Source organism: Brassica napus, chromosome A6 (assembly GCF_020379485.1).
Source record: "Brassica napus cultivar Da-Ae chromosome A6, Da-Ae, whole genome shotgun sequence".
NCBI lineage: Eukaryota > Viridiplantae > Streptophyta > Magnoliopsida > Brassicales > Brassicaceae > Brassica > Brassica napus.
In genome coordinates this window covers 26328586-26340644 of record NC_063439.1, presented here as the reverse complement: position 1 = coordinate 26340644, position 12059 = coordinate 26328586, and the positions used below count along the sequence as shown (strand labels likewise).

General features: G+C 30.1%; 1 protein-coding gene across 2 annotated transcripts; it reads left to right on the top strand.

Annotated features, from left to right (window-relative positions):
- Positions 1-3496: 3496 nt before the first annotated feature.
- LOC106431542 (zinc finger protein SHOOT GRAVITROPISM 5) lies at positions 3497-6783 on the top strand. 2 transcript variants are annotated; one of them, XM_013872337.3, is made up of 3 exons: positions 3497-4355; positions 4767-5169; positions 5844-6783. In XM_013872337.3, exons 1-3 carry the CDS (start codon positions 4175-4177, stop codon positions 6592-6594), a joined length of 1335 nt encoding a protein of 444 aa, XP_013727791.2. In that variant the 5' UTR covers positions 3497-4174; the 3' UTR covers positions 6595-6783. The 2 variants fall into 2 exon arrangements, with proteins under 2 accessions (XP_013727791.2, XP_022543694.2); XM_022687973.2 differs by lacking the exon at positions 3497-4355 and adding an exon at positions 4380-4449.
- The last annotated feature ends 5276 nt before the right edge of the window (positions 6784-12059 follow it).

The following is a 12059-nucleotide window of genomic DNA, read 5'->3' as shown; positions in this document are numbered from 1 at the left end:
ATAAGATAATCTAAAAGAATATCCATAAATCAACAAAAACTCTTGTTATCCTAATTTCTAAATTACAATCTCAAATCTATAATATTTTTTAGAAAAAAATGATAATTTTTACAAAATAGCAGTTTTAAAAAAAAAAATTTAAAAAGAATGTCTATTGATCAAATAATCTAAAAGAATGTCCATAATCAACAAAAACCCTTGTTCCTAATTTCTAAATCACAATCTTAAATCTACAATATTTTTTATGCAAAATGATAATGTTTAGTGCAAACCGTTTAAGAGATAGTTTCTTATATTCCGATACTTAAGAACCTCCTATTAATCATGCATCCGAGATTTCTTATTTACAAATTGAACAGGCTCATATACGTACCATTTTATCACATGAAGGCCCAAACATTCATTCCATCATAACCTTAATTCGAAAATACGTTCGGTGGATTGACATATGGCCCAAAACTCTTTCCCTCTAATAAATAATCACATGTTTTTTTCTGCAACAAGTCACATGTTAACAAAGCTTTTTGCTCATTGGAAATTTATTTAACCTAATTAAATTTTGTTTTAAATATTATGTAACCAATTTAATATATACATAAATTCGTTTATATTGTAGATCTTGTATTTTGTGGCCGCTCTTTTTCTCAAAAATAGTTTCTTAAAAACGTGAGGATGAAGCCATGAGACCAAAATATCCGAATAAAATGACTAATGATGATTTGGGAATGTTCTTTTTCCATATAAATAAAATAATTATATGTATACATAAATGAATATAAGAAGAAAAGATAAAGAGAATCAAAGAGAGGAGTTGGGGGAGATGATGGCATTTCTTTGCTTTGTAAATTTGGAGCATGTGACTTGATCTCTCTTTCCAACTCAAATTTCATATTCATATTCAGTATTCTCATCTTCTTTTCAGTTTATTATATGGTTATTCAATTAGTTTTATATTATAAACTCAGTATCTATATGCTAAGGTTCTAAGCTTATATACGTCAATATCCGAAAGCCAATTCAAAGAGGGAGACTGTCTTTTAGCATATGTAACGGGAGCATTCAGATTAACATTGTCCCAATATGAAAAATGGATGATTTTCGAACAACAGACGTTTTAACTTTTAACACATCATATGTATCTTCTAGTAGGAAATTTGAACATATAAGGAGACAGTCCTGGAAAGAGTTATAACTTTTTTTTTTTAATTCTATGTAAATTTCAACTTTTAATCTTCTATATAAATTTTTACTTTTGGATCAAATGTCACCCTAATTTTCTTTCTACATCTATGCAGGCCTTATAAAAGTATTGAAATACTTACGTAAAGTATTTTATTTGCTATAATATAATTTTTCCTAGATTAATAAAATTTAGTCACCAAAACCGATCTCAAATAAATACGTCTATAATAACACGTATTGTATATTGTTTTTTCAGAACTCTCATTTGTAAAAACAATTTTTTTAATGAAATACTCTATAGTCTAAGTTAAAAGATGTTAATTAGAAATTCAATCTAAAACCGCTTTAAACAATTGTCTGGGAATATGTTAAAATCCCTTCATCTGTAATATGTCAAATTAGTTTTTTTTGTCAAAATAATATGTATCATCATAGATCATAATACGATAAAATTTTACATCTTTTAAATGAGTTTTAGCACTAAAATTCATATATAATTTCATACTGTTTCGTTGTAAAATAAATTTCCCCCTCATTTTTAGATCTGTTAATAAAACCTACCTCTTAAGGAAATGACTAAAAGAAGAAAGGCAAAAGCCTAAAAGGAAACGACAATGGAGGGTGGAGAAAAAGGTCACGTGAGTAAGACGTAATGTCACGTGCAAGTTCGAATAATTTATTTTAAAATTATTTTCTTTGAGATCCAGTAGAGTTTATATTGATAGTATATACTAATAAATTAATTTACTTTCATATTTGTTCTTGGCTTCAATTATTATGCTATGCATGTATTTAGATTTATCGAGCGACTGTCTTTTACTATATACTACTCCATTTTTAAAGAAAAACTCTTTCTATTCTTCCCTTAACTGTATGGGCAGAGTACATCCAATATATAAGCCGAATAAAAAATAATAGTTTTGTCTAAATAATTGAAAGTTATAGAGTTTGGTTTTTGATTCAATTATACAATTATCCTTGTATTATTCACAAGAACCATATACCTTTTCCCTCTCCTTTGTTTCCAAGTGTAATTTGAAAAGAATCTTAACATGTAGTCATTTCGTTGTGGACCAACCTTTGAAAAGTGATGACATATCATTTCAATATAGTTAACAATGCCAAAATTTCTAAAATTGTTTAGATCTTATTGGGCTGCTTTAACCAGGGCCGTGCGACAAATTTTGGGGGCTCAAGGCAAATTTTAAAAATATTTTTTTTGTAATACGTATTAGAAAATATAAATTTTAATTGTGATAGAAACCATTTTAAATTTGTAATATAAAAGTAAAGGTTAAAATTATAAGTAGAAAACTGCTATTTTTAGAGAAAATTAAAGTAATAATTTGGTATTTTAGAAAGAGAAAACAATCATTTAAATACAAATGATAAAATAATAAAAATAAAAGTGATACTAACAAAATATTGAATAAAAATAATGGTAGATAAAATATACAACATTTTGTCGTTTAAAAAATGATGATAGATAAAAAATATGTATGTTAAAACATATCATTTATTTTTTCTATGAACTCTTTCATCAAACTATCATACTGTATAAATAAAAATACAAACAACTAATTTTTGGTAAGGAAAAAATTGGATTATAGTAAATAACAAAGGAAAAATGAAAATCATAACTGTGAGTTAGATCCTGTCAGTTCTTCAATTAATTTTTTTGCATTTTTAACACATATTGAAATTGATTAGAATAAAATAATTCATCAAAAACAAAAGTCAAATTTCAGAATCAGGTAAAAATCTACCTAAATCTATATATTTAGCTCTATAGAATAATTTTATGAAATTAGAAACCCTAAAAATTACACATTTCTCGGGGGCCTAAGGCAGAAGCCTTTTTCAAACAATAGTAAGTACGCCTCTGGCTTTAACAACGATGGAACGCAAAGATGTATAAGTGATGTATAATCACACTATTTAAAGGACTTGAGAGTGACAGTCAAAAAACTAATCAGGCTATATGTTATAAATATGTTAATTAACCTTTTTTAAAAACTAATTATGTTAACCTAGTTATTTAGTTGTTTCATCTATAAAGTGAGCGCCATATATATCAATATAAAATATTTCCCATTATTTGCAAATAAAAATTAAGAAAGACTACTGATATATATATATAACCTGCACTATATTTGGTAATCCTACATTTGATACAAATTTGTATAGGAATGGATAGCCGCTTAGTTACTGAGTCTACCATTAATGGAAATATAAATTCCATATAAAATTATAGTATGCTAATGAAAACAATATATTTATTTAAATTGTTTCTTTCATACGTCAGGTAAATCGTGACAACAACGATATATTTACAATGTTTTTACAATGATTAAAAATAATTAATGAAGGTTCAAGGAATCAGACAAATTCATCAAACAGACAAGATATGGGTCCAAGCCAAAAATCATTATATGCAACATACTCTAAGAAACAAAGTCTTAAATATAAATACAAAATAACAAAAATAAAAATCCAAATGTAAATCCTAATTTACACATCCCTCTCTCTATCTCTCTCCAACAGTGTATGTAGTGATGGAACAGTGCAATGAGCTTTATAAGCAGAGGCAATATAGGCATCAATGCCCCCCTAACTTGCTCCAAACTCTCAAGTGTATGAGAGAGAAAGGTTAATGATTCGAAATAGATAAGAGTGAACTAGAGGGAGAAAGAGAGAGACCCAAGAAAAGCTTTCATCATAATATTTAACATAAGCGAACTTTGAAGTGTCTAAGAAAAAGTTTTGAAAAGCTTTTGATGCAGAAAGCTTAAGAGAACTTTTCTCCCCTATCTCTTCCTCTCTCTTTATTACTCCTTACTCTAACTTGTAAAAGCTGAACCTCCCACTATCTTCAAAATCTCTTCTTATTCTTATTTTTGTTTTTGTCTCTGGGTCTTGTTTCATCAAATCAATCTCTACAATCCAAATACAATAAAGTCAAAAAGAAAGAGAGAAAGAAAAGAAGCGACTGATGAAAACAGATCAAGGAGCAGTGGTGATGTTGGATGATGCTGCTTCCAAGAAGAACACTGCTAACACACGTTGTGTGGTTTTTTCTTCTTCTGATCCTTTACTCTCTTCTTCAGAAAATGGGGTCACCACCACAAAGACATCCATTCAAAAGAGGAAAAGAAGACCTGCAGGAACACCAGGTAATAATGAAGTCCCACTATAAATTTAGTTTTAAGTTTCAATCTTTTCTGAATTTATTTCTTTATGTCCAAATTCAACTCATGGGCATCATTGGTACTTTTACCTGGTTTTCTCTTAAACTCCACCAAACACACATTTTGTTAATGTTCAACTAAATACATTCTTTTGATATGTTAGAATTTAAGTTAAACCACATTAAAAGTTTTTGTTTCATCAAAGATATGTTTTGTGATGGGTTTTATTTTAAAGTTTCATTATGTTTCATATTACCAATTGCAAATTTATGGGGGGTATTAATGGGCTCTTAAACCCCTTAATTTAAACTTAAAAAAAAATCTCAAAGTATTAATGTTACTCGAAATTAAAACATGAGTTTTACATTTTTAATAGGTTTTGTTTCTTTTCTTCAGATCCAGATGCAGAAGTTGTGTCACTATCACCAAGAACTCTTCTTGAATCAGATAGATACATATGTGAGATCTGTAACCAAGGGTTTCAAAGAGATCAAAATCTCCAGATGCATCGAAGACGTCACAAGGTTCCATGGAAGCTTCTGAAGAGAGACAACAACATAGAGGTGAAGAAACGAGTCTATGTTTGCCCTGAACCCAGTTGTCTTCACCATGATCCTTGTCATGCTCTTGGAGATCTTGTCGGAATAAAAAAACATTTCAGACGAAAACACAGCAACCATAAGCAATGGGTTTGTGAGAAATGCTCTAAAGGTTATGCTGTTCAATCAGATTACAAAGCTCATCTCAAAACTTGTGGCACTAGAGGCCATTCTTGTGACTGTGGTCGTGTCTTCTCCAGGTAAAACTTCTTGTTCTTCTCACTATAATTCGATTTTTAATCAGAAAATATTCCAATTTGAATTTTGGACCGTTTTTATCAGTTATTGATATTATACAATTATTCATGAAAGATGCCAACTTTTGGACGAATTTGATAAAAAAAAATTGCTTAATATACAAGAAACTGGATTTGATAAAATTAAGTATCTTTTTTTGGACAAAATAAAATTATATGTCGTACATTATAAAATTGCTCTAGCGACCCGGAACCAAGTTTGATATTTGTGGACCAAATAGTTTTGTTTGATTTGACCATCCCTCAGGAATTTTACTAACTGTGTGTATTGATATATATGCATCAGTCTCTTAAGATTTCTATTTGACTGTTTTGTTTGGTTTATGACATGAAAAGAAATTTAATTATTTATTGACCAGAAAAAAGAAACTTATAATTAATTAGGTTAATGACATTGACCCCCCCCCCATCTCTATAGAAATTACACACTTTTAGGCTTTCTAGTGGACTCAAACTCGTGTTAATATAGTATTTATTACGAGTCTAAGTTATCTCATAAGCCTAAACAGGGAAACTCATTATTAAATTATAAGTTTACCAATATATAATCACTTTGACAGTTCACAACCCTAATATCATATGAAGTCATTTAATAAGTTTCTTTTCTTTTATTTTAGGGTGGAGAGTTTTATTGAACATCAAGATAACTGTTCCGTACGGAATGTTCACCATGAACCGCCGCCACCGCCACAAACCGCCGTCATTGTCACCGCCTGCTCCTCTAGAACCGCCTCAACTGCAAGCACTCCATCTAGCGAAACGAATTACGGTGGTGCGGTTACAGTTGCGACTCCTCTACCTCTAGAAGGACGTCCAATTCATATCAGAAGCTCATCTTTAACGCCTTTACTTCTCACCAATTCATCAAATCTCAACCTTGAACTTCAGCTTCTTCCATCGACGCCAAATCTAAACCCTAATCAAGAAAACCAACAACACAAAGTTAAAGAACCATCTCTTCATCATCATCATCATCATCATAATCATGATACCACAAACTTAAACCTCTCCATTGCTCCATCATCATCATCCTATCATCATTACAACAACTTTGATCGCATAAAAGAACTAATGGCGAGTGAAGAGATCATGAAGGAGAAAGCGTACGCGGAGGAAGCTAAAAGAGAAGCGAAGAGACAGCGAGAGATAGCGGAAAATGAGTTTGCGAATGCGAAGAAGATAAGGCAACAAGCACAAACTGAGCTTAAGAGAGCTAAGCTTTTAAAGGAACAATCTATGAAGAAGATAAGCTCAACGCTTATGCAAGTTACTTGTCAAACTTGTAAAGGACAGTTTCAAGCGACGGAAGAGACATCTCTTGTGGTGAGTTACATGTCGTCAGCGAATACTGACGGAGAGGGATCATAGAGTTTGATAAGGGTTTTAATATATAGAAACTACGAAAAATTAAACATTATATCTGATAATTTTGTTTATTAAATTACGTGGGTTTCCTAGTTTTCCTCTTTTATTACTATATTTTATGTGATGGTTAATCATTGTAATCGCTGAAAAATAAAATTCCATGCTCATAGAACCATTTGCAGTATCACTTTATCATTTACCATTTTAGAACGTTTACACTGGCAATTTGTATTAATTACGTGGTTTTTAGCCTACGTGGCTACGCCCACATATAAGAACTTGGTCAAATCTATAACTTTCGTGTATATAGAGTTATTTGTGCTTTGAACAAAAAAAAGAGAGTTATTTGTGCTTGTATGTCCACAATATTTTTCGTGAAGCTTAAACTGAGCTTGTTCAAACATTTTACTGATGGAAGCAATCAATGTAACAGGCTAATAAAACCTACATGTAGGCAATAATTAATTGTTAGGTTTGGAAAAGGAATTCACTTAAATTAAATACAAAATGGGTAAGCTATATAATTGCTTGGCATGAGTTTATATATACTGAGACTGAATGATGGTAAAGTACTATTATGATGTCGTTTTGGTCCGTGACCGTTACACTTATAACGAGGTGCATAAACAAACATCGTTTCATCATTCGTTAGATTCGGACAAAAAGTGTTGATCTAATTCATATGATAAAACAGTCCGAACTTTTTTCGCTTGTTGTTATTACAAATTTTAGCAAATTTTCTATCTACTCATTTTCTTATAAATATAGGGTCTGACTGGTTCAAACGCAGCGATTGCGGTTGCGGTTGCGAGAGTTTGTGGATGCGGGCGGTTGCGGTTTCTACCGGTTTTAAGAGATTTGTACGACTGGTACTGCGGTTAAAAATTGGTGCGTTTGTGGGTGACTTATTACTGGTTAACTACCAAATGCGGTAACAGTCAAATAATAAATTAACAATATTTACATTTAGTATAATTATAAAAATATCAAAAATCAGAAAATTATAATAAATATAAAATTTATATTTAGAAAGTTATAATTTTAATTTTTGAAAATTTATTGAAATTATTTTTATTATAAAATTTTATAATATTAATTAAAATATAATAGATATATTTTAATATTTTCATAATTTCAATTTTAAATTTTTTATTAAATATTTTTACTTTTATATATATATTGTTTTAAAAAAAAAGATAAAAATTTTACTCTCCCGCAACCGCCCGCAGCCGCAAACGCTAGCTGGAGCCAGCTTTTGAATTTATGAGATTCAGAGCGGTTTAAAGCGGTTTAAAGCGATTTAAAATGATTTGAATGATTGTTGCAAACCGCCGACAACCTCTACCAACCGCAAAAACTGCGTTTGCGGGTGGTAGCTGGAAAACCAGTCACTCCCATAGTCATTTATTTCCACATATCTTCCTAAATCCATTTCAGTTCTTTTTTCTAAAATAAGAAAAAAAGAAATAAAACAGTTTATATACTTTTTTGGAACGAAACCAGCATATGTACATATACATATAAGTATAGTGTTCATATAACACACGAAAAATACTAAAAAAAATAATCCACAACAGATTTTGTAGGATTATACTCAGGAGTTTCTCAATATTCAGACTATTATGTATACTAGGTTCTTGGCCGCGTTACGCGGGGATTATTGATCTGTAAATTTTGAAAATGAAATTTGTTATATGAAAAATTGAAATCAAGGAAACAATCTATAATACGAACTATTTTAGAGTTTGTCATAGTACAATATAAATACATTCACTATTTTACTGAAATAATTTTGAGTGTTGTTTAGATTCGATTATAATTTGTTTTTTTAATTGTTTGATGTTAGCTTTCCAATAAGTTTGTACTGGTATCAATTTAATTTTATATAAATAATTATGTTTTTTGTGTACTATTTTATATTAATTTAATAGGCATCATTCATTAATTTAATAGAAGAACTTTCGCAATTTCCAAAAATTGAAGATATAGATCACGAAATTGAATTTCAATTATTTGTGGAAACATATCAATTGGTAGAACCTCTGATAAAAGAACGAGATGCTGTCTATGAATTACTTACATATTCTTCTGAATTATATGTATCCGCGGGATTAATTTGGAAAACCAATAGGAATATGCAAGAACAAAGAATTTTTATTGGAAACATTCCTTTAATGAATTCCCTTGGAACTTCTATAGTAAACGGAATATACCGAGTTGTGATCAATCAAATATTACAAAGTCCTGGTATCTATTACCAGTCAGAATTGGATCATAACGGGATTTCGGTCTATACCGGCACCATAATATCAGATTGGGGGGGCAGGCTAGAATTAGAGATTGATAAAAAGCAAGAATATGGGCTCGTGTGAGTAGGAAACAGAAAATATCTATTCTAGTTCTATCATCAGCTATGGGTTCGAATCTAAGAGAAATTCTAGAGAATGTTTGCTACCCTGAAATTTTCTTATCTTTCTTAACCGATAAGGAGAAAAAAAAAATTGGGTCAAAAGAAAATGCTATTTTGGAGTTTTATCAACAATTTTCTTGTGTAGGTGGGGATCCAATATTTTCTGAATCCTTATGTAAGGATTTTAGAGTTTGTCATAGTACAATATAAATACATTCACTATTTTACTGAAATAATTTTGAGTGTTGTTTAGATTCGATTATAATTTGTTTTTTAATTGTTTGATGTTAGCTTTCCAATAAGTTTGTACTGGTATCAATTTAATTTTATATAAATAATTATGTTTTTTGTGTACTATTTTATATTAATTTAATAGGCATCAGTCATCTTTGCCTCTTTGGACTGTAGGATAATTTAATAATTATGTTTTTTGTATATGTTCTTAAGGTTTTTTTTATTTTGAGTTGTTGTTAGTTGTTTTTGTTTCCTTGTTGTAATAAGTTGTTTAAAAACAACAGTGTAACCTTTCAGAAAATGATAATCTTAACATCTTACCAAAAAAAATAACAAATATTGACTTATTTATGTGAATATATATTTTATTTTAAATCATTTTAGTGGACGAAAAAAGCACCATAATTTGTACAACAAATTTTCTTAGATTCACTTCATCATACTCACCATTTTACCATTTTAATTACATAATTTTACATGAGTTTCTTCATCCTCCCTAGTTATTTTCTCTTTATTTATAACTACAATATAAAGTTATAAACTATATATTATAAATTAATAATTTATTTATCCTTGAAGTCTAACGATTAAAAATAGAACATAATTCAATATAGATATATGAGTCTATTAATAAATTAGCTGTTACAAATTTGAAATTTTTATAAATATCAAAAGTCATATGCTAGTTAATTATCTTCTAAATGATATCTATTTCTAATTTTTTTTGGATGAGAATATTTTGGCTGAGGTGGATATTCCCAAAAACCTTGAATTTAGTCCCTTTTATATATTAGGATAGTAGTGTATTGCTTTTTTTTTTTGAAACACTTAGCCGTGTCCATCTATGGCCTATGGGTGATAGATCAAATTATTTGTTTTGTCATTTGTTGGATTGAAAAAAATCAATTTATAGCCAATTCTTCAACGCGGAAAAACATGATTGAGTGGAGTCAAATTTCGGAGGAAAATCGTGACATTTAATATTCACTTTCTCACATTTGGAAGAGATCAATTAAATTGGTAAATCACTGCATTTATATATAGAAATTCAAAACTTTATCTTAAAAGGTGTATCAGCGGAAACCCACACAAAAATTAGACATTTTTCAAGACCATTTGATGACTTATAGGTTATGAATGGAGACAAAAAGACGGTATGGAATTACAGTGGTGTGGGACGGAATACATACATTTCAAATTTCTTAATTGATACATTATAGTGATGATTCATATTTCCTACCAAGTATTTATAGATTGGACACGTCTATGATGTATGAACAAGCATATTAAATGAATGTCGATACGTGAAAAGAGAATTAAAGAGGTTGATTGAGGCAAGTCTATATATACAAAAAACAAAAATGTACAAAATATCAAAAGAAGACGATCGTTTGCGTATGAGAGTGAAGAAGCACTACAGAAATGTAAAATCTGAGGTGGGTTAGGTTTTTGTACATCTTTTGGGACCAACTTTGATGCAGAATTAGGAGGATATAAAGACTTTTTTACTGAGCACTTGGAGAAATAAATGAGAAACGACACGAATGTATGTCTGAGAAAACTAAGGAAGTGGGTTAAGGCACTGAAAATCATGGCGTTTATTTTCTCTTTGCATTTAAAGTGCAATCAATTGCATTGAAAGCGACTATTTCTGCTTTCATCATTTGTGTCAACACGTAGGGAGGTTTACAGGTTCTGCAGCTATGTTTGTCACAAGGTAGAGAGATATAGAGAGAGCATACATATTAGGCTTTCTTTATACCAATGGCTAAACACATGTTGCATTGATATATTTATATAACTCGTTAATTTGAAACAATGCATGTAATAATGTCTAACCATGTGTTCAAATGATGGATTCACTATCGAAGATTTATTCAACACGGTTCTTTTTTGTCAATAAATACATATGTATGTATCTAGGTATTTGTAATAGATATATGCATGTAATTAGCGGCTTTGAGATTTTGTGAATTATAATTGCATTTACCGAAAACAGGGAACTATGAATATAATTGAATTGTCTATGATACTAAGTTGGTGCTGGAGTTATAAATCGAATGAAAATAAAAAGGAAAAACAATGGAACGTGCAACAGGAAAAGAGTTTAGCTTTTTATCTTTTATGATATGCGCATTTTTTAGAGGAGCATGTGCATATTTGCTTCTACTCCCCTAACTTTCAAATGCTTATCTTTCTCAATCCTAAAGACCTGCTGTTATTGTAGCCCCTTCTCTACTACTCCACAAGAATTATCTCATAATTTTTCCCCCAAAACCAGAACTATCATATAACCCTAAAATTCAATACGTATAAAATACCTAATATCAATTTATGCCATAGCGATGACAAAAAAAAACAATTTATACCATAGCTACTTTGTCATTGATATCAAAAACAAAAGTTTATAAGAATATTTAGTTGTTAGATTTGGTTATACCAAAGCTAATATTAAAGTTTGCCAATATTAGTTGTTGGATTTAGAAGTGGCTTAGCATGGAAATCTCTGATCACATGGTTGCCTCATACTTCCCACAAAGAAACAACCATATACTTAACTTCCACGTCATGCAAATATACCCCTCACTTCCTTGATGGGATGCATGAGTCGACATCCTTACCCTGTTACCCATATGGGTAGTTCTGTCATTAGAATGTTTAATCACTACCTTGTTTTTTTTTTTTTAAATCACTACCTTGTTCCAAAATCATTTTGCTTTGCTTTGTTGCTTGCTTCTATGGGTAAGAAAAACAGAAGCATAAGGTTCAATTTATTTTGTTATATTTACAGAAGTTCGAGCTTGACATTTTGTTTAAAGTACGT